At 40.9% G+C, this 24,139-nt stretch overlaps 1 protein-coding gene across 1 annotated transcript; it reads left to right on the top strand.

Annotated features, from left to right (window-relative positions):
- Positions 1 to 1,518: 1,518 nt before the first annotated feature.
- grpel1 (GrpE-like 1, mitochondrial) lies at positions 1,519 to 14,849 on the top strand. Its single transcript, XM_043698429.2, has 4 exons — positions 1,519 to 1,736; positions 5,185 to 5,341; positions 7,020 to 7,101; positions 13,752 to 14,849. Exons 1-4 carry the CDS (start codon positions 1,534 to 1,536, stop codon positions 14,099 to 14,101), a joined length of 792 nt encoding a protein of 263 aa, XP_043554364.1. The 5' UTR covers positions 1,519 to 1,533; the 3' UTR covers positions 14,102 to 14,849.
- The last annotated feature ends 9,290 nt before the right edge of the window (positions 14,850 to 24,139 follow it).

The following is a 24,139-nucleotide window of genomic DNA, read 5'->3' as shown; positions in this document are numbered from 1 at the left end:
GGTTACATTGTACTTTGCTCAAAAACTGCATGCATTCATGTAGAACTCTGAGCTGAAAAACTGCATGAATTCATGTAAAACTCCGTTATCTCACTTTTTAGATTAGAATCAATCTAAACATCATGGCATAGACAGAGAACACAGGGGGCTAACACCTTCAACATACTGTCTAGCTATCACCATTGTTAACAGCTAACCCGAGAATGCAACTTTTTAAAAAAAGGTTTTGTGATTTACACATGAAAGAAGTGAAATTATCACGGTATTCTAACAGATGAAAGGCTTAACAATCAATCTTTCAATGTATAATTTCAGTTACATCACACTGTAAATTTTTGCTATAAATTCTGTGTTAGGATTGAACCCTCCAATACCACCTGATGAAGGAGCGACGCTCCAAAAACTAGTGTGCTTCCAACTAAACCTGTTGTTCTATAACCTGGTGTTGTGTGATTTTTAACTTTGTACACCCCAGTCCAACATCAGCATCTCCAAATCATATTTGCTCTTTGGTTTCTTACTTTCTTCTTCCCTGTCTTTTTGAATAATGGCATTGTTTTAGCATATTGGATCCAATATCTCTGCTACCATTTCCTTTAAAATCCTACAATATAAGCTACCAGATCCTAGGCCTTCAATTATAACAGTTTGCTCAGTACTTTCTTGTCCTAGTTATAATGATTATTTTAAGTTCCTTTTTTTCTATAACCTATGCATTACTTATTAGTATTGAAATGGTACGTGTGTCCTCCACCCTGAAAACTGGGGTAAAGTATTGATTTAGCATCTTTGCCATTTCTGTGTGGCCCACTGTTAACTCTCGTGCCTCATACTCCAAGGGACCAACATTCGCTTTAGCTATTTTCTTCCCTTTTATATGCTACAAAAGCTTCAGCTATCTGTTTTTAGTTTGTATTTTCTACTAGTTTTCTTGCATAATTTACCTTTGCTCTTTCTTTTGTATCCTTTTGTTAATCTTTTAAATGGTTCCTATTTAGCAGTCTTTAATTTGTTTGGATGTATTTCCTCATCTTATAATCCTTTTTACTCACTGGAGTATATCTTAGGTGGGTGGAACTCAATATCTCTTTAAACACTGCTCATCAACTATCTTCCTACCTTTTAGTCTTCCTGCCCAGTTTACTAGGATCAAATCTATCTTCATGCCTCTATAATTAGGTTTCTTTAACTTCAGAAGTTTCTCCCCCTGAAACTGAACGTGAAATTGTTAGGGAGAGGCGTCCAGGATTTTGACCTATCAAGAGTGAAATGAATTATATATTTCTAAGTCGGGATGGTGAGTGGTTTGGAGAGAAACCTAGATCTAGTGGTCCGACTTTGAACGATTCAACGTGAAGCGATCGCTCGTTTAGATGATTAATCAGTACATAGATCGGTTGCTCGAGCTCGATTTCTCCCGCCTGCTATCAACTGTAGAAGTCGAGACCGCGCGCTGACTGTGTGACGTAACACGAACGAGGAAGAGGCATTTGATTGGTCAATGCCGTGACGTAATCCACAGCGACGTCGGTGATGGCCATGGCGGAGAGGGGAGCGCGGGTTCTGCGGGCCGGAGGCCGTCTCGCGCTGACTTTAAGACCCTGCCCGGGCCGGGATAGGGGCCTCGCGCTCTCCGCGGCCGTTACAGCCTGCCCTGGCCGGGACAGGGGCCTCGCGCTCTCCGCGGCGGTCAGAGCCTGCTCGGGCTGGAACGGCAGCGGCTTCGCCGTCCACAGGTTAGTGATCGCAGGCCAGTCCGCCCCCGTCTCTTTTTTTTTCCCCCTGAGGCGCTGGGACTCCGTTTCAAAAAAAAATCAGCAAGCCTCCGTGTTCCCAGCCCTGGTGATCTCTCTCTCCCCAGTCACTCCGACCCGTTTTCATTGACTGACTGATTCCTGTACGTTCGGGGTCTCGGCCTTCACATTCTCCCGCTGGCTCTTCTGTGTCTCTCTGCAAATCGTACAGCCTCAACCCCTTCTGAACTCCATTCTGATTCATCCCTCCATCCTGTGCGTCCCTCTTCCCCCACTACCCCACTCCTCGGTCTATTCACGTCCATTTCCTTCTGAAACATCGAGCTGCCGTTAAACTGTCTGGAGCCCAATAGATATGTAACTTATTAAATGCAAATCAATGATCAGCAGTGTTGCCTCGCTGCGCCAGGGACCCAGCTTTGGGTGAAGTTTCTGTGTGGAGTTCGCACGTTCTCCCTGCGTCCGTGTGGGTTTCCTCCAGGTGCAGGTTCGGTGGATTAGCTGTGCTGTTGCTAAAAAATTGCCTCGTAGTGTCCGCGGATGTGCAGGGGTTTTTAAAAAAAACTGCAGGCGTTATATAAGCCCTGAAGAAACGTCGATTCTCCTGTTCCTTGGATGCTGCCTGACCTGCTGCGCTTTTCCAGCAACACATTTTCAGCTCTTTGGTTTTAATAGTCAGCTTTGAGCAATTGCACAATGTTGCATCATCTCAATGCTCCCTTCTCAATATTTGTTGTCCTTGGGCCTGCAGTTTTACTGTAGTGTTTTAAGATACTTTGATTCTAGGTAAGAATTTTTTTTTTAAAGTTGTATTTAAAAGATGTACAAAATTGACCGGGAAATGCTAGTCCATTTGCATAGTGCTTTGACCCTGCTACGTTTGAATGCCTTGTCCACTGATGGCTCTGTCCTGTTCTTGTATCTCTTATCTGTCAGTACTACTGTGCTCATTAGTTGTCCATTCTTTTCAAAATGCTCAAATGTTTTTATGATGAATCCGATTTTAAAATATAGCACAGCCTATCCCAATCTTTGCATCCACTAGCCCTCCATAAGCTGTTCAATGAAAATTAATTAGTATTCCAGTCATTTTGTTGTTCGGGATAGGGGAAAGAAAGTCACTGCTGCTAATGTGTAACTCTATTGCATTGTTCTCATTCATTCTTCGCTCGTAGCATACCCTTCACCCCAGCTCTCAACCATAAACATTCTCTGATATGCCTCCAATGCAAGTCCAGCAAAAGTTTATTAACTGACACCTATGGAACCAGGAGAGTACTTGTTGATCAAATATTTTGGTTGATCAAGAAGTCCACGTCAATGTAAAAATGCAGAGGATATATACCTCACTGTTATACTTTACTTACAGCATAAATCACTTAAATAACAATGAAACTTTGCCTTAAATAAAACTTAGTGGCACAGAGCCTTCTCACTCGCCTTCATCTGACTGCTCGGACATCACTGAGATTGTGATAATAGAGTAAACTTCCAGATTTCAGGTATATAATTTTTGCCAGCTTATCGAGTGCGTTTGTAAAATGTCAGATAAAATAAAATTTGTTGTAAATCCTTAAAATGAATCCACAGCTATATACTGTGCATATTCTAGGTTTAAATAATGCCTTGTACGGTTGTAGCAAGGCTTCCTACTTTGTGTTCCAGATCATTGCAGTAAAGGGCAATATTCTGTTTGCCTTTATTACTTACTGCACATATATACTAGCTTTTCATATTTTGAGTACAATGGGACATAGATTCCTCTACTGGAATGTTTGACACAATCTAGGTGTTTGCATAACTTTACTTCCTATCAAAATGGATAACCTAAATTTTACCAATATGTCATCTGCCATTTTTGCTGACTGACTGACTTTTGTAGATCCTTTGCATCCTTGTAACTCGCTTTCTTATTTATCTTTGTATTGTCAGCAAATTGGGCTACATCATTTTGTCCATGCATCCAATTAATACTATTAACTGGAATTCCAAATTTGGAAATGACCCATTTATCTCAACTGTTTCCTGTTATTTGCCCAGTCGACTATTCATGCTAATATTTCCCCTAGCATGAATTCAAATCTTGTGCATTAACACTTTATATAGCGCATTATCAAATGTCCTTATTCACCTTGCTCATTACATAGTCATATAGCATGGAAGCGGACCTTTCTGTCCAACCTGTCCATTCCAGATATAATCCCAAACTAAACGAATCCCACCTGCTTGCTCCTGACTCATACAACTTCAACATGACTTCCCAACTCCTATACTAAAACAACTGAGCAATGAAGGCAAGTGTGCCAAATGCCTTTTTAACCACCTTGTCTATGTGTGACTCAAGTGTCAAAGAATTAGGTACGTGAATCCTAGGTTCTTCTGTTATACAACACTACCAAAGGCCCTACCATTAGTTATATAAGCCCTACCCTTGTTTGTTGTACCAGAATGCAATATCTCACATTTATCCAGATTGAACTAAGCTGGAGCATGAAAAACTGCCATTAGGATGAACTACTGTCCAATTATCCCTGAAGGCCTTCAGATGAATGAAGGCATAATTGAGAAAACTAGAATGACCAACCTTAATGCAATGTCATGTTTTAAAATGCAACATTTACAATACAAACCTAAGCAAGCTCTGAACTGAAAATTAATTAATTTCTAACTCCATTACTACCAATTGATAGTGGTTGTCTAGTTCCAGAAAAATTAAATCAGTTAGTGTAGTTATAATTCTCTCCATTACTGTGAATGTGTTGATTGCAATAATTTTAGTTAGATCTCAGCTTAATTCTTAAATATTGTTCATCAGAGAGTCAGACAGCAAGGAAACAAACCCTTTGGTCCAACCAGTTCATGCCGAATATAATCCCAAACTAAACTAGTCCAACCTACCTGCTACTGGCCTGTTTCCCTCCAAACCTTTCCTATTCATGTATCCATCCAAATGTCTTTTAAATGTTGTAATTATACCTGCATCCCCTACTTCCTCAGGAAGTTCATTCGACACTGAAACCACCTCTGTGTAAAAAAAAACCTCCTCTTTTTTTTTTTAAAGCTCTCTCATCTTTTTGAAATGCTGGTGGGCGGCACGGTGGCGCAATGGTTAGCACTGCTGCCTCACAGCGCCAGAGACCTGGGTTCAATTCCCGACTCAGGCGACTGACTGTGTGGAGTTTGCACATTCTCCCCGTGTCTGCGTGGGTTTCCTCCGGGTGCTCCGGTTTCCTCCCACAGTCACAAAGATGTGCGGGTCAGGTGAATTGGCTATGCTAAATTGCCCGTAGTGTTAGGTTAAAGGTAAATGTAGGGGTATGGGTGGGTTGCGCTTCGGCGGGTCGGTGTGGACTTATTGGGCCGAAGGGCCTGTTTCCACACTAAGTAATCTAATCTAATTCTTTAAAAGAGAACTTTAAATGTTCCTTAGATTTTTCTGTACAGCAACTCGACAGAAAAACACTGGACAAAGCTACGATGATGACCAAAGCCAGACTCAGAATGCAGACAAAGCAGAACCCAGCCCAGCAGAGAAGATACTTGTGGAGGAAAAGAATAAACTGGATGAGCAACTGAAGGACCTTACAGTAAGCATAAACTTACTAAACTTTGCATTAATTCTAGGTAAGAATGTGATTAGTTGGGATACGCTGTTCTAGGACATGAATATTTCTACCATGCAAGACAGATTATGCTGGATCTTTCTTACTCCTTGTATTTTCCACTTGTCTATGAGCACATGTGAATGTTGGAAATATTATGAAAATTGCTATATGTTTTCACAATGTTTGAACAAATTGTTTTCAGTTTGTGAGGGATGTTGCGGGGATGGGCTCGGTGCTTTGAACAAGTGGAGTTCGATACTGCAATTTGAAGAGCACAGTTAACACTTTTGAATGATTTTTGTGTACTAGAGCTGGAACCAGGCCCTGCTGTTACTGGCCTGAGTGGACATCGTTGGCATGTATGTTACTTATAACACTGCTATCAATAATATGGAATTATTTTAAATCATAGAACTTGGCCCCACCTGAGGCACAGTGATGAAACAAGTGATACTGCTACTACCCAGAAAAATTACTGTAGAGTACTCTGAGATAAATGAGAGGTCTCTGGTTCTTCAAGGCTTCGAAGTGTAATCAATATAAAATTTAGCCTCTATTATGGTTGTATTGATTGACTTTAAGGTAGTTATATTTTAACCTCAAGTTTCTGAGATAGGGTCATAGAGATGTACAGCATGGAAACATACCCTTCGGTCCAACCCATCCACGCCGACCAGATATCCCAACCCAATCTAGTCCTACCTGCCCATATCCCTCCAAACCCTTCCTATTCATATACCCATCCAAATGCCTCTTAAATGTTGCAATTATACCAGCCTCCACCATATCCTCTGGCAGCTCATTCCATACACGTACCATCCTCTGCCCCTCTCACCCTTAACCTATGCCCTCTAGTTCTGGACTCCCCAACGCCAGGGAAAAGACTTTGTCTATTTATCCTATCCATTCCCCTCAATTTTGTAAACCTGTTTAAGACCTTTTTCTTGTACTTTTTCTCAGTAACAAAATTTTTATTCTGATTTTGTGTAATGTCTGAAATGTGGCTGACCTGAAGTGCTACACAAAGTTCTTGTAAAAGGCAGCTCTTTGCTGGAGGGTAGTTCAAATGACACTTGCTAATTACTTGCTCACGTCATATCTAGGTTGCTTAAGATTGAGATGAGTAAATTCTTTACTCTGGTGAATGTTTTGAGTTCTGTACCACAGAACAGTGGCAATTAGATCATTGAGTATGGTCAAAACAGAAATTGACAGATTTATGGAGAAGGCACATTGAGAGCGCTGATCAGCCATGATCTAATTGCATATTGGAGCAGGGAATAGTGAAAGCCAACTCCTGTTGTGTGACACTAGAAACTGAATTCAATCAGTCTTTGATCCCTTGGTAATATCACATTTCCAGTGGACAGTGGTACATGGTGTTCATGAAAAGGAAACTTACAAGCATTTTCCCTTCATGAGCCCAGTGTGCTAATATCAATTGAGTTCCTTTCTAATGGCACCAATTCTCTAATCCAATGATTATACATGTTACCTTCCTAATTTTGTATGGTTCAGGTCATTGCTTTAACCAATTGGATGTGAAGGTGAATTTTATAAATTTTAAATACAATAAGAATTTGTCGTTATTTAGCTTAACTTTTGAAATAAAAGTGCCAAGTTGATATGGAAAAATAAGAACACTTGCTATATTCTGCAGGACAAATATAAACGAGCACTAGCAGATGCTGAAAATATACGTCAAAGGAGCCAAAAACTGGTTGAAGAAGCTAAATTATATGGTAAGAACATCTTGAGATTGGACACGGAGTGTTAGAACTATGTGGTATCTATACTAACTGTTATTATACACTTGTCCTTCACTTACAAACTGTCGATGTCAGATATTTGGGATGATGTACTTCTATCATGTATGCTGTGGTTGAGAAAACATGACGTGAGCTTTCTTAGTATAATTACTGCAGTAAAAGGTGGAAATACCATGCATTTCTTGCTCAAATTGTTTGTAGGTATTTCCTATTGGGGTCGAATGTCCTTACCTTAAATTTAAGTTGTGTTTGCTTGAAAACAAATCATTCTAATCTATGATTGAAATGATTCATGGGGCTGAGAGATGCCAATAAGGCAGTATTGAGATTATTTCTTCATTCTGATGTAGTGATTTTGAGACTAGTGTATTGAGCTGAAAGGAAACCAAAACTCCACCTGATAGTCACTTCTGGTTTCCAGCCATTACTTCTCTGGGTGCAATTTTTTTTTCTGATTAAAAATAACTCCTCCCCCACCTTCCCAATCACCATATGCTTTAAGTCATTATCTTATTCTTCAAATGCTACATAAGAAAACCAAGATATATGGTATTGTGGTTAAGGACATGCCTCTGGAATGCCAATCCAGTTGCATTACCATTATACCATCATAACTATTCTGTTCTGATCACTAAAGAATACTGTGGATGTAAGAGAATCTGACTAAAGCAAGATCAAACTTCCTTCAACGAAATATCCAGCTGATATTTCTTTTTAGTTCATGAAGAAAGTCATTTAAGATACAATTATTTAGCCACTTTTTACTCATATCAGGCAATAGTCAGGCCTTTACTAAAGATTAAGAATTAGTGGGAACAGAATTAACAGTAGGATGTGAATGTTAAATTTCAATTTGTTGGAAGTTGTGATTTGTCTTGCAAATACTGCCACTTAGTCTGGCCCTGTTGCCCATATTGATCCATAATTCCTTAAAATTACTTTTAATGCATTTGTTTCTGCAACTGTACAATTGATATATAGCAATTAAACATACAGCAAAAGTCTCAACACCTTTCATGCATAAATTATGAATCATAGAATCCTTAGTGTGGAAACAGGCCATTCGGCTCATTGAGTCCACACCAAACCACCAGAGAGCATCCCACCAGACTCACCCCCATTCTATCCCTGTAACCCTGCATTTCTCATGGCTAATTCAAATAGCCTATAAATCCCTGGACCCTGTGGGCAATTAAGAGTCATAGAGATGTACAGCTTGGAAACAGACCCTTCGGTCCAACCCTTCCATGCCCACCAGATATCCCAACCCAAATCAAGTCCCACCTGCCAGCACCTGGCCCATATCCCTCCAAACCCTTCCTATTTGTATACCCATCCAAATGCCTCTTAAATATTGCAACATTTATCAGCCTCCACCACATCCTCTGGCAGCTCATTCCATACACGTACCACCCTCTGCATGGAAAAAGTTGCCCCTTAGGTCTCATATCTTTCTCCTCTCACCCTAAACTTATGCCCTCTAGTTCTGGACTCCCCGACCCCAGGTAAAAGACTTTGTCTATTTACCTTATCCATGCCCCTCCATTTTGTAAACTTCTATAAGGTCACCCGTCAGCCTCCGCTCCAGGAAAACAGCCCCAGCCTGTTCAGCCTCTCCCTATAGCTCAGATCCTCCAACCCTGGCAATATCCTTGTAAATCTTTTCTGAACCCTTTCAAGTTTCACAACATCTTTCCGATAGGAAGGAAACCAGAATTGCACGCAGTATTCCAACAGTGGCCTAACCAATGTCCTGTACAGCCGCAACATGACCTCCCAACTCCTGTACTCAATACTCTGACCAAGAAAGGAAAGCGTACCAAACGCCGCCTTCACTATCCTATCTACCTACGACTCCACTTTCAAGGAGCTATGAACCTGCAGTCCAAGGTCTCTTTGTTCAGCAACACTCCCTAGGACCTTACCATTAAGTGTATAAGTCCTGCTAAGATTTGCTTTCCCAAAATGCAGCACCTCGCATTTATCTGAATTAAACTCCATCTGCCACTTCTCAGCCCATTGGCCCATCTGATCCAGATCCTGTTGTAATCTGAGGTAACCCTCTTTGCTGTCCACTACACCACTAATTTTGGTGTCATCTGCAAACTTATTAACTGTACCTCTTATGTTCATATCCAAATCATTTATGTAAATGACAAAGTAGAGGGCCCAGCACTGATCCTTGTGGCACTCGTGGTCACGGGCCTCCAGTCTGAAAAACAACCCTCCACCACCATCCTCTGTCTTCTACCTTGGAGCCAGTTCTGTATCCAAATGGCTAGTTCTCCCTGTATTCTGAGATCTAACCTTGCTAATCAGTCTCCCATGGGGAACCTTGTCGAACGCCTTACTGAAGTCCATATAGATCACATCTACTGCTCTGCCCTCATTGATCTTCTTTGTTACTGTTTCAAAAAACTCTAATCAAGTTTGAGAGACATGATTTCCCACTCACAAAGCCATGTTGACAATCCTGAATCAGTCCTTGCCTTTCCAAATACATGTACATCCTGTCCCTCAGGATGCCCTCCAACAACTTCCCTACCACAGAGGTCAGGCTCACCTCTTTATAGTTCCCTGGCTTGTCTTTACCGCCCTTCTTAAACAGTGGCACCATGTTTGCCAACCTCCAGTCTTTCCGGCACATTACCTGTGACCATCGATGATACAAATATCTCAGCAAGAGGCCCAGCAATCACTTCTCTAGCTTCCCACAGAGTTCTCGGATACACCTGATCAGGTCCTGGGGATTTATCCACCTTTAACCGTTTCAAGACATCCAGCACTTCCTCCTCCTCTAATCTGGACATTTTGCAAGATGTCACCATCTATTTCCCTACAGTCTATATATCTTCCATATCCTTTTCCACAGTAAATACTGATGCAAAATATTCATTTAGTATCTACCCCATTTTCTATGGCTCCACGCAAAGGCCACCTTGCTGATCTTTGAGGGGCCCTATTCTCTCCCTTGTTACCCTTTTGTCCTTAATATATTTGTAAAAACCCTTTGGATTCTCCTTAATTCTATTTGCCAAAGCTATCTCATGTCCCCGTTTTGCCCTCCTGATTTCCCTCTTAAATATACTCCTACTTTCTTTATACTCTAAGGATTCACTCTATCTATCATGTCTATACCTGACATATGCTTCCTTCTTTTTCTTAACCAAACCCTTAATTTCTTTAGTCAGCATTCCCTATACCTACCAGCCTTCCCTATACCTACCAGCCTTCCCTTTCACCCTGACAGGAATATACTTTCTCTGGAAATATCTCATTTCTGAAGGCTTCCCATTTTCCAGCCGTCCCTTGACCTGCGAACATCTGCCTCCAATCAGCTTTCGAAAGTTCTTGCCCAATATCATCAAAATTGTCCTTTCTCCAATTTAGAACTTCAACTTTGATCTGGTCTATCCTTTTCCATCACGATTTTAGAATTATGGTTGCTGGACCCAAAGTGCTCCCCCACTGACACCTTAGTCACCTGCCCTGCTTTATTTCCCAAGAGTAGGTCAGGTTTTGCACCCTCTCTCGTAGGTACATCCACATACTGAATCAGAAAATTGTCTTGTACACACTTAACAAATTTCTCTCCATCTCAACCTTTAACACAATGGCAGTCCCAGTCGATGTTTGGAAAGTTAAAATCCCGTACCATAACTACCCTGCTATCCCTTATCAAAAATGCCACTCCCCACTCCTCTCTTGCCTCCCTTTGTATCCTTCCTGTAGCATTTGTATCCTGGAACATTAAGCTGCCAGTCCTACCTATCTCTGAGTCCATGTTTCTGTAATTGCTATGATAGCCCAGTCCCATGTTCCTAACCATGCCCTGAGTTCATCTGCCTTCCCTGTTGGGCTCCTTGCATTGAAATAAATTAAACTGCATTTATTAGTCTTGCCTTGTCCCTGACTGCGTGACTCACTTCTGTTCTCAGCTGTACCTGTCTCAGATCGATCTCTTTCCTCACTATCTCCCTGGGTCCCACCCCACCTTACTAGTTTAAATCCTCCCAAGCAGTTCTAGCAAATTTCCCTGCCAGTATATTAGTCCCCTTCCAATTTAGATGCAATCCGTCCTTCTTGTACAGGTCACTTCTACCCCAAAAGAGATTCCAATGATCCAAAAATGTGAATCCTTCTCCCATACACCAGCTCCTCAGTCATGCATTCATCTGCTCTATCCTCCTATTCCTGCCCTCACTAGCTCGTAGCACTGGGAGTAATCCAGATATTACTACCATTGAGGACCTCCTTTTTAAATTTCTGCCTAACTATCTCTGTAATCTCCCTTCAAAGTCTCAACCTTTTCACTTCCAATGTGGACAGTGACCTCCTGCTGGCTCCTCTCCCCCGTGAGAACATTCTTCACCCTCAGATATCCTTGATCCTGGCACCAGAGAAACAACACACCGTTCTGCTTTTTCTCTGCTGGCCACAGAAACGTCTGTCTGTACCTCTGACGACAGAATCCCCTAACACAATTGATCTCTTGGAAGCCGACGTAACCCTCGTTGCATTAGAGCCAGACTCAATACCAGAAACGTGGCTGTTCGTGCTACGTTCCTCTGGGAGTCCATCACTCCCTACATTTTCCAAAACAGTATACCTGTTTGAAATAGGTATTTCCACAAAAGACTCCTGCCCTAGCTGCCTACCTCTCTTACCCTTCCTGGAGTTAACCCATATATGTGACTGTATCTAAGACTCTTCCTCCCCCCTCCCCCCTTCCTATAACTGCCATCCATCACATACATTGCTGTTGCAAATTCCTCATAGCTTCTATCTGTCTCTCGATCCACTCGATCTGATAAGATTCGCATCCAACAGCATTTATGGCAGTTATAATCTGCAGTAACCCTTAAACTCCCACATCTGACCAGAAGTACATATCATTGCAAAGGCCATTTTTGCTACTTCACCATCTACAGACCCAGAAAATAACACCGTCTTATTCCTCTACAAAACACTGCCCAAGGTTGAATTAATATCTATGGCTTATATTTTAAGTTTAATCAAGAGACTTATCTCCAAAAACATAAATCAAGAAAGAATCCACTATACTCACTACTGCAGCCTCTCTCTTGGACAGACTTAAAACAACAATTAACTTATCTGATTCTGTCTCTCCCGTCATCATGTGCCGCCTTTGTCTGCTCTTCTCCCTTTTAAACTGCTGTTGTTTTGACTTTTTTTTTCCCAAAGCTCCAAAACAATGCAACAGCATATAAAACAGTAATTGTTGCTCCTGGAATTCGAGGAAATCACCTCCAACACCTAAAATACCTCAAAAAAAAAAAAAAAAAAAAAAAAAAGCAGCTCTTACAGCCAGAAATTTTTCCCGTCCTCCATCTTGGATTACCCAGAATCCACAATTTTGCATGGGCAATTCACCTAACCTGCACGTTTTGGGACTGTGGGAGGAAGCCCATGCAGACACGAGGAGAATGTGCAATCTCCACACAGACACAGGCACCAGAGGCTGGAATCGAACCCTGGTGCTGTGAGGTAGCAGTGCTAACCATTGAGTCACTGTGCTGCTCGGAGAAGTCAACTTTGCGATCTTGTAAAGTTGAAGAGGCTTAGTGTTTTGCTGAGCACTCCTGCAATATATAGTTTTTTGCCTTCAGAATGAGCAGCCTGTTTCCATACTGTCGTGGTTTTTGGGGCAGCACAATGGCTCCGTGGTTAGCACTGCTGCCTCACAGCATTTGGGACCTGGGTTCAATTCCCACCTCGGGCAACCGTCTGTGTGGAGTTTGCACATTCTCCCAGTGTCTGCGTGGGTTTCCTCCCAGGTGCTTCGGTTTCCTCCCACAGTCCAAAGATGTGCAGGTTAGGTGAATTGGCCATGCTAAATTGCCCGTAGTGTTCGGTGGATTAGTCAGGGGTAAATATAGGGGAGTGGGTTTCTCTTTGGAGGGTCGGTGTGGACTTGTTGGGCCGAAGGGCCTGTTTCCACACTGTAGGTAATTAATCTAATCTAATACCCAGCTGTAATTAAAGTCGACCAATTGCTTGTTCAGGTAAGAATGGCTATCGTCACAAGTTCTAAAGTTAGAGGAGGAAATAAGGTAATAAATTGCTGAGAAATATATTACAGTTTATCCTTGAGGAATTATTTCACATGGCTTCCATTAGGCCTGCTAGACTGCAATTCTGCAAAGGTTAGCTGACGTTTTAACATTAAAATTAGCTATTGCTTTAAAAGTAGAAGAAAGGCTATTTCCAATTCTGAAATGTATTGTTTGACACTTAAATTGACCATGGTGATGGTGTCATGATGTTGCACATTGGTTACATTCATTAACATGTGCTGATTTGAGTTAGCCTGATCAAATATGATATGGCAAAGAGTCCAGATTTTTGAGAAATGTCCATACAATTGTCAGGTAAAATGGTAAAAAGTCAAAGAGGAAAACACTTCGTGAGACTTTGGCTGCATTGATACCCGCACTGAGTAAATGTAAAGTGGTACTATTGCTATTAGCAATGGAAAGTTGTCTTAGAATGACTTTCACAGTTCTTTTCCTAGTATATTTAAAATGTTCTCTCTCGCTTGCTTTTTTGTACAGTTTGCTTAGAACCCCATCAGTTTTGACTGTAATTTTCCCTTTTCTAAGGTATTCAAGGATTCTGCAAAGACCTGTTGGAGGTGGCAGATATTCTTGAAAAAGCAACAGAAAGTGTGCCGAAAGAAGAGATCTCAGGACAGAACCCGCACTTGAAGAGTCTTTATGAAGGTCTAATCATGACCGAAGGACAACTTCAGAAAGTGTTTTGCAAGCATGGTCTCATCAAGTTGAACCCTCTTGGAGCAAGATTTGATCCATATGAGCATGAAGCTCTTTTCCACACTCCAGTGGAAGGAAAAGAGCCTGGTTCAGTGGCACTGGTGACCAAGATAGGGTACAAGCTTCATGGACGCACCCTTCGACCAGCACTAGTTGGTGTTGTCAAAGGAACAGAATAACTACATTTAGGACTGAACAGTAGAATGCAGTTCATCTCTTTGACTAATGGATATAGTTTTTCTGTTTATGAAGAATTTAAGATAATTTCTTATAGAAAATCTGAGGGTCTGCAGGTTTGAAAGATGTTTCACAATCAAGTGAAATGAGTTTTTTTTCCTGTTTGAGTTATTGGTCATCAATAAATATTCAAATCTATTAACTATCTCCCACACAGTTTGCAACAGACTTTTTTTCCCAGATGTAACATTTGGCCTTAGTTAAAGTCTAATGTAATTACTATCCAGTTGTCTTTTGCCACATCTTTTTTCCTCTACACTTCATATTATAAAAGCTAAACTAGTTTTCATAAAGGAAAACATTTGTTCAAAGCATCAATTTGTCTGGTCTAATACGTAAGTAACTGTCCTCTTTGTGGACTGTTTAGTATTTTACATTTAGTCCTTAATTGTGAATTGTACAAAATTGAATTCAATTAGTTTAAACATTACTGTTAGAAAACTGATCAAGTTATGAAATATTAAGTTTAATATTCCTGTATGTGTAAATTATAGGTGCCAACCTTTTCTGTGTCAGTGTCACTTATAATGCAACATCAGGAATTGATATACGGAATTAGTCTCTGTAGATTAAGGAATGATTGCATAATTGAACAATTTATTTCCCTTACTTGTGGGAAGCACTGAGAAGCTAACTACTTCAATTGTTAAAGATACCGCAATTTAAATAAATCTGACCAAATTAAACTAATTGTTTGCAACTATTCTAAACTATAAGATGGAAGACGGGAAAAGTTTTTGTAACAGCTGCTCCTTTTTTGTTGAGGCATTTTAGGTGTTGGAGGGGATTTCCTCGAATTCCAGGAACAGCAATTACTGTTTTATATGCTGTTGCATATCAAAACAACAGCACTTCTTTAAAAGGGAGAAGAATAGACAAAGGAAGCACATGATGAGGTCAGTGCAGGAGAGAGAGAGCGAGAGATTGCTAACTGAGTTAGCAGTTGCTGCTTCTGCTGTTTGAATTCATGTATCGCTAGACATTGGAGTGCTTCTGGAAAAACGTAAAGTGAAATTCACAATTGATCTTAGAGCAACAGCACAGAAGCAGATAAGTGGATTTTTAAGCATGGCCTTAAAATAAGTCTGCAGTAGTGAGTAGAGTGGGTTCTTTCTTGATTGTTTTATTGAGCTATGTCTCTTGATTAAACTTAAAATATAAGCCATAAGTATTAATTTAACCAGATGCAGTGTTTTGTAGAGGAATAAGACAGTACTATTTTGAGTCTGTAGATTGAACGAACAAAAATGGCCCTTAGTCGAGTGATATGCTCTTGTCAGATGTGAGTTTAGGGAGAGTTTACAGGTTACTGAGTATATCTACAATAAATGCTGTTGGTTGCAAATCCTATTAGATCAAATGGATCTGTTAGAGAAGCAATGAGGAATTTACAAGAACAAGGGGATGCGATGGATGGTAGTTATAGGAGTGAGGGGGGGAGGTCTCAGATACAGTCAGATAGATGGGTTAACTTCAGGAAAGGTGAGAGGCAGGTAGGTGTAGGGGTCTTGTGTGGCTATCCCCATTTCAGACAAGTATGCGGTTTTGGAAAACGTAGGGGGTGATGGATTCTCGAGAACAATCGCACAAACAGCCAAGTTTCTGGTATTGAGACTGGCTCTGGCTCTGATATAATGAGAGGTACATCGGGTTCCAAGCAATCGATTGTTTTGGGGGACTCTAGTCCAAGGTACAGACAGACGTTTATGGCCAGCAGGAAAAAATCAGAATGGTGTGTTGCTTCCCTAGTACAGGATCAAGGATGTCTGAGAGGATACAGAATGTTCTCAAGGGGGAGGGGGCCAGCAGGAGGTCACTGTACACTTTGGAACCAATGACATAGGAAGGGAAAAGTTTGAGATTCTGAAGGGAGATTAGAGAGTTAGGCAGGAATTTAAAAAGGAGGTCCTCTAGTAGTAATAACTGGATTACTCCCGGTGCTACAAGCGAGTAAGGGTGGGAATAGGAGGATAGAGTGGATGAATGCATAGCTGAGGAGCTGGTGTATGAGAGGATTCACATTTTTGGATTGTTGGAAGCTGTTTTGGGGGAAAGAGACCTATACAAAAAGGATAGATTGCACCTAAATTGGAAGGGGACTAATATACTGGCAGGGAGATTTGCTAGAGCTGCCTTGGGAGGATTTAAACTAATAAGATGTGGGAGTGGGATCCAGGGATAGTGAGGAAAGAGATCAATCTGAGACTAGTACAGTTAAGAACAAAGGCAAGTTAAACAGTCAGGGCAGGCAGGGACAAGGTAGGACTAATAAATGCAGTTTAATTTATTTCAATGCAAGGGGCCTAACAGGAAAGGCAGATGAACTCAGGGCATGGTTAGGAACATGGGACAGAAATATCATAGCAATTACAGAAATTTGGCTCAGGGATGGACAGGACTGGCAGCTTAAATGTTCCAGGATACAAATGCTACAGGAAGCACAAAAAGGGAGGGAAGAGAGATGGGGAGTGATGTTTTTGATAAGGAATGGCATTACAGCTGTACTGAGGGAGGATATTCCTGGAAATATATCCAGGGAAGATTTTAGATGGAACTGAGAAATAAGAAAGGGATGATCACCTTATTGGGATTGTATTATAGACCCCCTAATTGTCAGAGGGAAATTAGGAAACAAATTTGTAAGGAAATCTCAGTTATCTGTAAGAATAATAGGGTGGTAATGGTAGGGATTTTAACTTTTCAAACAGACTAGGAGTCTTATCGTGTGGAAACGGGCCCTTCGGTGAAACCAGTCCACATCGACCCTCTGACTAATGCACCTAACACTATGCAATTTACTATGGCCAATTCACCTGACCTGCACATCTTTGGACTGTGGGAGGAAACCCATGCAGACACAGGGAGAATGTGCAAACTCCACACAGATAGTCGCCCGAGGCTGGAATTGAACCTGGGACCCTGGTACTGTGAGGCAGCAGTGCTAACCACTGAACCATCGTGCTGCCCCAAAAACCACAACACTATGGAAACAGGCCCTTCGGCCCAACGAGTCCACACTGACCCTCTACAGAGTAACCCACCCAGACCCTACATTTTACTCCTGACTAACGTACCTCACACTATGGGCAATTTAGTATAGCCAGTTCACCTCACGTGCACATCTTTGGATTGTGGGAAGAAACCAGAGCATGCAGAGGAAACCCACACAGATACTGGGAGTATGTGCAAACTGCACACAGACACAGTCACCTGAGCCTGGAATTGAACCCAGGTCCCTGGTGCTGTGAGGCAGCAGTGCTAACCACCAAGGGTTTAGATGGAGAGGAATTTGTGTGTAAAAGAAAATTTTCTGATTCAGCATGTGGATGCACCTACTACAGAAGGTGCAAAACTTGACCTACTCTTGGGAAATAAGGCAGGGCAGGTGACTGAGGTGTCAGTGGCGGAGCACGGTCGGTTTCTGTGCTGTACATCTGACTATATAACTTTCAAAAGTTGCTTGGGAGTAGATGTTCACAGGTAAAGGGACGGTTGGAAATGGAAAACCTTCAGAAATGAGATAATGAGACTAGAGACAGTATATTCCTGTCAGGGTGAAAGGAAAGGTTGGTACATGTAGGGAATCCTGGGTGACTAAAGAAATTTGGTTAAGAAAATGAGGAAGGATATGTCAGGTACAAACTGGATATATAAAGTGAATCCTTAGAGTATAAAGGCAGTAGGGAGGGAAATCAGGAGGGTAAAAAGGTAATGTGAGAACTTTGGCAAATAGGGTTAAGGAGAATCCAAAGATTTTCTAAATACATTTAAGGACAAAAGGATATCCAGGGAGGGAATAGGGCCCCTCAGTGATCAGCAAGGTGACCTTTGTGTGGAGCCGCAGGAAGTTGGGGAGATAATAAATGAATATCTTGCATCAGTGTTTACTGTGGAGAAGGACATGGAAAATATAGAATGTGGGGAAATAGATAGTGACATTTTGAAAAATGTCCATATCACTGAGGAAGAAGTGGTGGATGTCTTGATACACGTAAAGATAGATCCTGATTAGATGCACCCTAGAACTCTGTGGGAAGCAATTGCTGAGATATTTGTATCGTTGATAGTCACAGGTGAAGTTCTGGAAGACTGGAGGTTGGCTAGGACACTTAATGGTAAGGTCCTAGGGAGTGTTGCTGAACAAAGACAGTGCAGGTTCATATCTCCTTGAAAGAGTTGCAGATAGAAGGCGGCATTTAGTATGATTTCCATTATTGCTCAGTATTGAGTAGAGGAGTTGGGAGGTCATGTTGTGGCTGTACAATGTGTTGGTTCGGCTACGTTTTGGAATAGTGTGCGCAGTTCTGGTCTCCTTCCTTTCAGAAGGATGTTGTGAAACTTGAAAGGGTTCATAAAAGATTTACAAGGATGTTGCCAGGGTTGGAGGATTTGAGCTAGTAGGAGGCGCTGAATAGGCTGGAGCTGTTTTCTCTGGAGCGTCAGAAGCTGAGGGGTGACCATTAGAGGTTTATAAAACATGAGGGGTATGGATAGGATAAATAGTCTTTTCACTGGGGTGAGCAAATTGAGAACTAGAGGGCATAGGTCCTTTTTATGTTTTCCCCCTCACCCTAAACCTAAGAGGCAACATTTTCACGCAGAGGATGGTGTGTGTATGGAATGAACTGGTGGAGACTACTACAATTGCAACATTTAAAAGGCATCTGGGTGGGTATATGAATAGGAAGGGTTTAAAGGGATATGGACCAGGTGCTGGTAAATGGGACCAGATTAATTTAGGATATCTGGTCAGCAGAGATGAGTTGGGCAGAAAGATGTTTCCACGCTGTACAATCGACTCCTTCACAAAACAAGAAACACCTTGCCAAACAGCTAGAGTCTAAGAAGATTGATCAACCAATGGCAGATAGCCCATCTGACATTATTAACTTTAATAATATTGGATGATGATTAACTAGTAAGAGGCTTTCATTTGTCTCCAGTAGTTTTGTACTTTAACATGTCAGGAGTCACATCCACTATCAGTACTGCAGGTGTTCAGCAGCTGGCCTGGACATAAATATATACAGGATCTCACTTTGGCCAAGCTTGTGGGCTGGAAGGGTTATGTCTGCTCCTGCCTATGAAATTAATTTAGAGATCCTCAGCTGGATAATTGCCCACACGGCTTTGGTTTGACTGGGCTAGTAACTGATCCAAATCTTCCTCCTACTCAGATAAATGGGCCAATGGAAAACAAGCTATTTTAGATTAAATCAGATTACCTACAGTGTGGAAACAGACTATTTGGCCCATCAAGCCTACACTGACCCTCCAGAGTAACCCACCCAGACCCATTTCCCTCTAACTAATGCACCTAACACTATAGGCAATTTAGAATGGCTAATTCACCTGACCTGCACATCTTTGGACTATGGGAGGAAACTGCAGCATCCTGAGGAAACCCATGTAGACATGGGGAGAATGTGCAAACTCTACACAGTCACCCAAGGCTGGAATCAAACCTGGGTGCCTGGTGCTGTGAGGCAGCAGTGCTAACCATTGAGCGACCGTTGCTCCTTTTACAAGGCACTGCCAGGTGAGCAATATAAAAGTAACTATGTATAAAGTAATGTCATCCACGTATATTCACTTAATTTACCAGATTAGAAATTACTATTACAACCGTCACGGTCTGTTTTGTCTTAGAAATCTAAACACAATGCCAAAAATAATCAAGTTGGGCAGAAAGCTGCTAGAGTTAAAGTTTCAGGTAAATGGAGTTTAGTCTACTAGATTTCAGATTTTAAACCTTGTGGCATAACTTGTCAGTAGTAAGCTTTTTTTTAAAAAAGTCCTCAGCTTAAGTACAACTAATTCCTGAGGTACTTCATAATGAAAGTATGAATATGACAGTTATTAAACTTGTTGGAAGTTTAAAATTTCAGACTTTGAAGCAGCAGAAACAAGCTAGTTAACAACACTACTCCCCATGTGGAATAAATGAGAGCTATGTCACCTGGTAATCCTTATATAGCATCTCCCTCTGGAGGAATATTAGTTTGAGCACAATAGGAGCACTGCACTGTACCAAAAAAAAACAGCAGGTCCTATTGGATTTCTTTCCTTCTCCGGTTCATCATGACTATAGGCTTGTGAATTTCTATAGGAAATAATTTAATACAATACATGCCATTGAGCAAGCTGGTCATTTCCAATAGCTTCTCCTCAACTATTTATGAAGTCTGCAGCCATCTGCTTATGTTGAAAATGCTGAGTCGATGTCTTTTATCCAAAGACCCAATGATCAGTGACCAAGTGGCACAGAAACAAAACAATTTCCCCTGAAATGAAGACGACAGAAGCCTTTGTGGAAGACAAATTATGTTGCCAGAAACCTTGCTGAAAGATGTACTATAATGTTTTCCAAGGTTCATATTTATAAAATTAAGTTCCCCTTATACTCACTCAACAGGCGGTTGTATGTATTGTTAGCACTTAATGCACATTGAAGTGGATAAATAAGATCCAATGGCCATTATGGTGACAAGGCTACAGGATGCAAGGATTAAGTCCTTAATATTCATGAGGAATAGGAAACTAGGTGAAAGTGAAGGTGTGGCATGATTATTTAAAAGGATGACATTTATGCAATTAAGTTGCGATCAGGATGCATGATAATTTTGGGTGGACAGGAGGGGAAATAAATAAATCCCAAACTGGAGTAGTCTACAGTCCCCCTAACAGTAACAATAATGTAAGGTTTAAAAAAAAGAAACATTTGCACTTTTGTGGCACAGTAGTAGTGTCTACTTCTGGGCCAGAAGGCCTGGGTTCAAGTCCCATCTGCTCCAGAATGTCAAAGCTTCTGAACAGGTTGATTTTTAAAATTCACTAACAGAGTGCTTGTGATATGGGGAGTGGAGTGTCTTTTTTTAAAGCAAACTGGAAAATTTAAGACTTTTAGTAGCAGCCTTGATGAGGAGTTCATAGAATAATTTAAAAGGTAGAGCAACAAGTTCTGCAACTAAGAAACTGACTGGGAAGCAGGTTATAGAACAATAGAATCTCTACAGTGTGGAAACGGGCCATTCAGCCCAACAAATCCACATTGACATTCAGATTAAAAGTAACTACAGGAGTGGCAAATATGACGACTGGTCAGAAGAGAGAGAGAGAGAGAGAGAGAGAGGGAGAGAGAGAAGAGGTTAACTAAAGATTAAATCAGCAAGACAGAATTAGAGGAAGCCAGCTGGAAATGTAACACATTAATAGGAAAAAGTTTCTACAGAAAGGAAACTAGTAAGTAAAGTGAGTTTTAGTCCTTTACAGAGAATGTTTTGCTTCTGTCTTCAAAAAATCATTACATAATAACTAAATCAAAGGTTTTAAGGGAGAGGGTAACTTTAATTAAATTACAAATTAATGGGTAAGCAGTAATAAGCAAATCAATGGAGCTGTGGTATGACAAAGTTTTGACAGATGCTGACGGGCTTCATCCTAGTCTTAAAACAAGGATTAAATGAGTTAGACAGTTCAAGATTTTGTGGATTTACGAAAGGCCCCAAATTAGCAAAAAAAAATTTTCAAAAGATGAAATGAGACAAACATGCAAGTATAGTAGGAAAGCTATCTTGACATTTGTCATGGGGCAAGTTAGAATTCATAAAACGAGGGGGGTCTTGGCTAAGCACACAGGCAAACTCAGTTGTTTGGGAAGAGTCAGCATGGTTCCGTGAAAGGTAAATAATGTTTAATTTATTAGACTTGTTTGAAGGAGTAATGTGGAAGGTCTCTTATAGTGCAGAGGTAGTATCTGTACTCTAGGTCAGGAGACCTAGGTTCAAGTTCCAACTGCTCCAAAAGCATGTAATAACATCACTGAATATGTTGATTAAAAAATAGCCGAAGGAATAATGTGCTATGGGGGGCATGCTTTATTTGAATTTGAGAATGTATTTGATAATGTACCATAAAAAGGGTTATTGTGGAAAATAAAACACATGGTAAACGTGATAACATTTAGTATGGATGGAAAATTGCTGGCAACAGATAACATTAGCATAAAATGGGATTTTGCCTATGACAAATAGAATGCTTGGATGGGAGGGATGAAAACATGGTAGCTAAATCTGCGGAAGACAGGTTGAAAAGTACTAGTAAAGAAAGGAGGAGGAGTTGACAAATGGATACAGACAGTATGAAGAAAAGTGGAAAATAAAAACATTCATTAAACAGCAAATAATTGCAAAATTGAGGTGCAGAGGGAGCGAAGTGTTCTAGTATGAGTCATAATATTCATGTGCAGGTACAATGTATTCAACATGGTTAATAGGATGCTATTCTTTGAAAAATTAACTAAAAAAAAAGGGACATCGTGCTTCAGACAGTACATATGCAACCAACATCTTAAATGCTGTGCATCATTTTGGGCTCTTTAGTTAAGAAATTATTAAGTGCATTGGCGGCAGTTCAGAGATGGCTAACAAGATTTATACCTGGAATGAATAGTTTCTGTTGAGGAAAGGTTGATCATTTGAGTTCATAAGTAAGGGTGACTTGGTTAAAGTGAAAGATCCTAAAAAGGTCTTGACTGTGGATGTGGAAAAAAGGTTTCCTCGAGAGTTCAGAACTAGGGACACAGACTTAAAATTAGACATGAGGTAAGGAGACTTTTTTTTTTTAAAAAAAGAGAAAACACTGCCTCAAAGCGAAATAAGCAGAGTCATTGACTACTTTAGGACAGGTAGAAACTTACTCAAGGGAATCTCAGATTATCAAGATTGATTTAGAAATTGGAATTGAAAACATTTGCCATGAAAATATTGAATGGTGGAACAGACTGGAGGCTCCAAATGATCTACTTCTGTTCCTATTTTGTACGTTTGTATCTTAAACATCTTAAAATGCCATTGATGAAATCACATTTGACATTGAATCATGCAAGATGACTTTAAGAGTGATGGTCGAAACAGTAGATTTTATGGAGTTTTTTTTTAAGAAAAGGCAGAAAGGTTAGGGGAGAGAATTACAAAGCTTATATCATCATCATCATCATTATCATCCCATCCAACCATCAGGACAGACCCAGTAGATGTGTCAGTGCAGTGGTATACAGTTACAACACTGCCATCTACCCGAATGTGGGAAGTTACACAGGTATATCCTGCACAAATAAAACAGGACAAATTTAACCCAGCCAATTACGACCCCAGCAGTCTACTGTCTGTCATGAGCAAAGTGATAGAATGTGTTACTACACCAGCAGCTGCTCAGCAACAACCTGCTTAGTGACAACAGTTTAGTTTCCACCAGTGCCACTCAGCTCATAACCTCATTACAGCCTTGGATGGACAAAAGAGCTGAATTCAAGAGGCGATGAGTGTGACAGCCCTTAACATCAAGGACCCTGGCAAAAATAGGTTTTGGGGTAAATCAGACACTGGTTGGAATCATATCTGGCACATAGGAAGATGGTTGTGGTTGTTGGAGGTCAGTCATCTCAGTTCCAGGACATCTCTTCAGGAATTCCTCGGGGTAATATCCTAGGCCCAACCATCGTCAGCTGTTTCAACAGGACTTTCCCTCCATCATAAAGGTCAGAAGAAGTGTTTGACAATGATTGCACAAGTGTTCAGCACCATTCCTGTGTCCTCAGATACTGTAGCAGTCAAATGTTCAAATACAAGATCTGAACAACATTCAAGCTTGGGCTGACAAGCAAAAAAAGTCACACTATACAAATGCCAGGCTTTGATCATCATCAATAAGGGACACTAACTACTGCCCCCTGATATTCAATAACATTACCATCACAGAATACCCTACTATCAACATCTTGGGGTTACCATGAACCAGAAATGCAACTGGACATGTCACAAACAGTGGCTAGGTATACTGTGGCAAGTAACTCACCTGATTCCCCAAAGCCTACCCACCACTTACAAGGCACAAGTCAGGAGTGTGATGGAATGCAGTCACAACAACAAGCAGCTTGACACCATCCAGGATAAAGCAACCCACATGACTGGCACAACGTC

Source organism: Chiloscyllium plagiosum, unplaced genomic scaffold (assembly GCF_037043375.1).
Source record: "Chiloscyllium plagiosum isolate Xiang-an unplaced genomic scaffold, Cpla_swu_hap1 HiC_scaffold_1, whole genome shotgun sequence".
Taxonomy (NCBI): domain Eukaryota; kingdom Metazoa; phylum Chordata; class Chondrichthyes; order Orectolobiformes; family Hemiscylliidae; genus Chiloscyllium; species Chiloscyllium plagiosum.
Note: the sequence above shows the minus strand (reverse complement) of the source record. Positions and strands in the feature narration are given on the sequence as shown.

What these genes read in the sequence shown, in the direction of transcription:
- grpel1 (XM_043698429.2), top strand. Translation starts at nt 1,534, where the DNA reads ATGGCCATGGCGGAGAGGGGAGCGCGGGTTCTGCGGGCCGGAGGCCGT. An exon ending in AGCAACTGAAGGACCTTACA is followed by an intron (nt 5,342 to 7,019) that starts GTAAGCATAAAC and finishes TATATTCTGCAG; the next exon opens with GACAAATATAAACGAGCACT. An exon ending in TGAAGAAGCTAAATTATATG is followed by an intron (nt 7,102 to 13,751) that starts GTAAGAACATCT and finishes CCCTTTTCTAAG; the next exon opens with GTATTCAAGGATTCTGCAAA.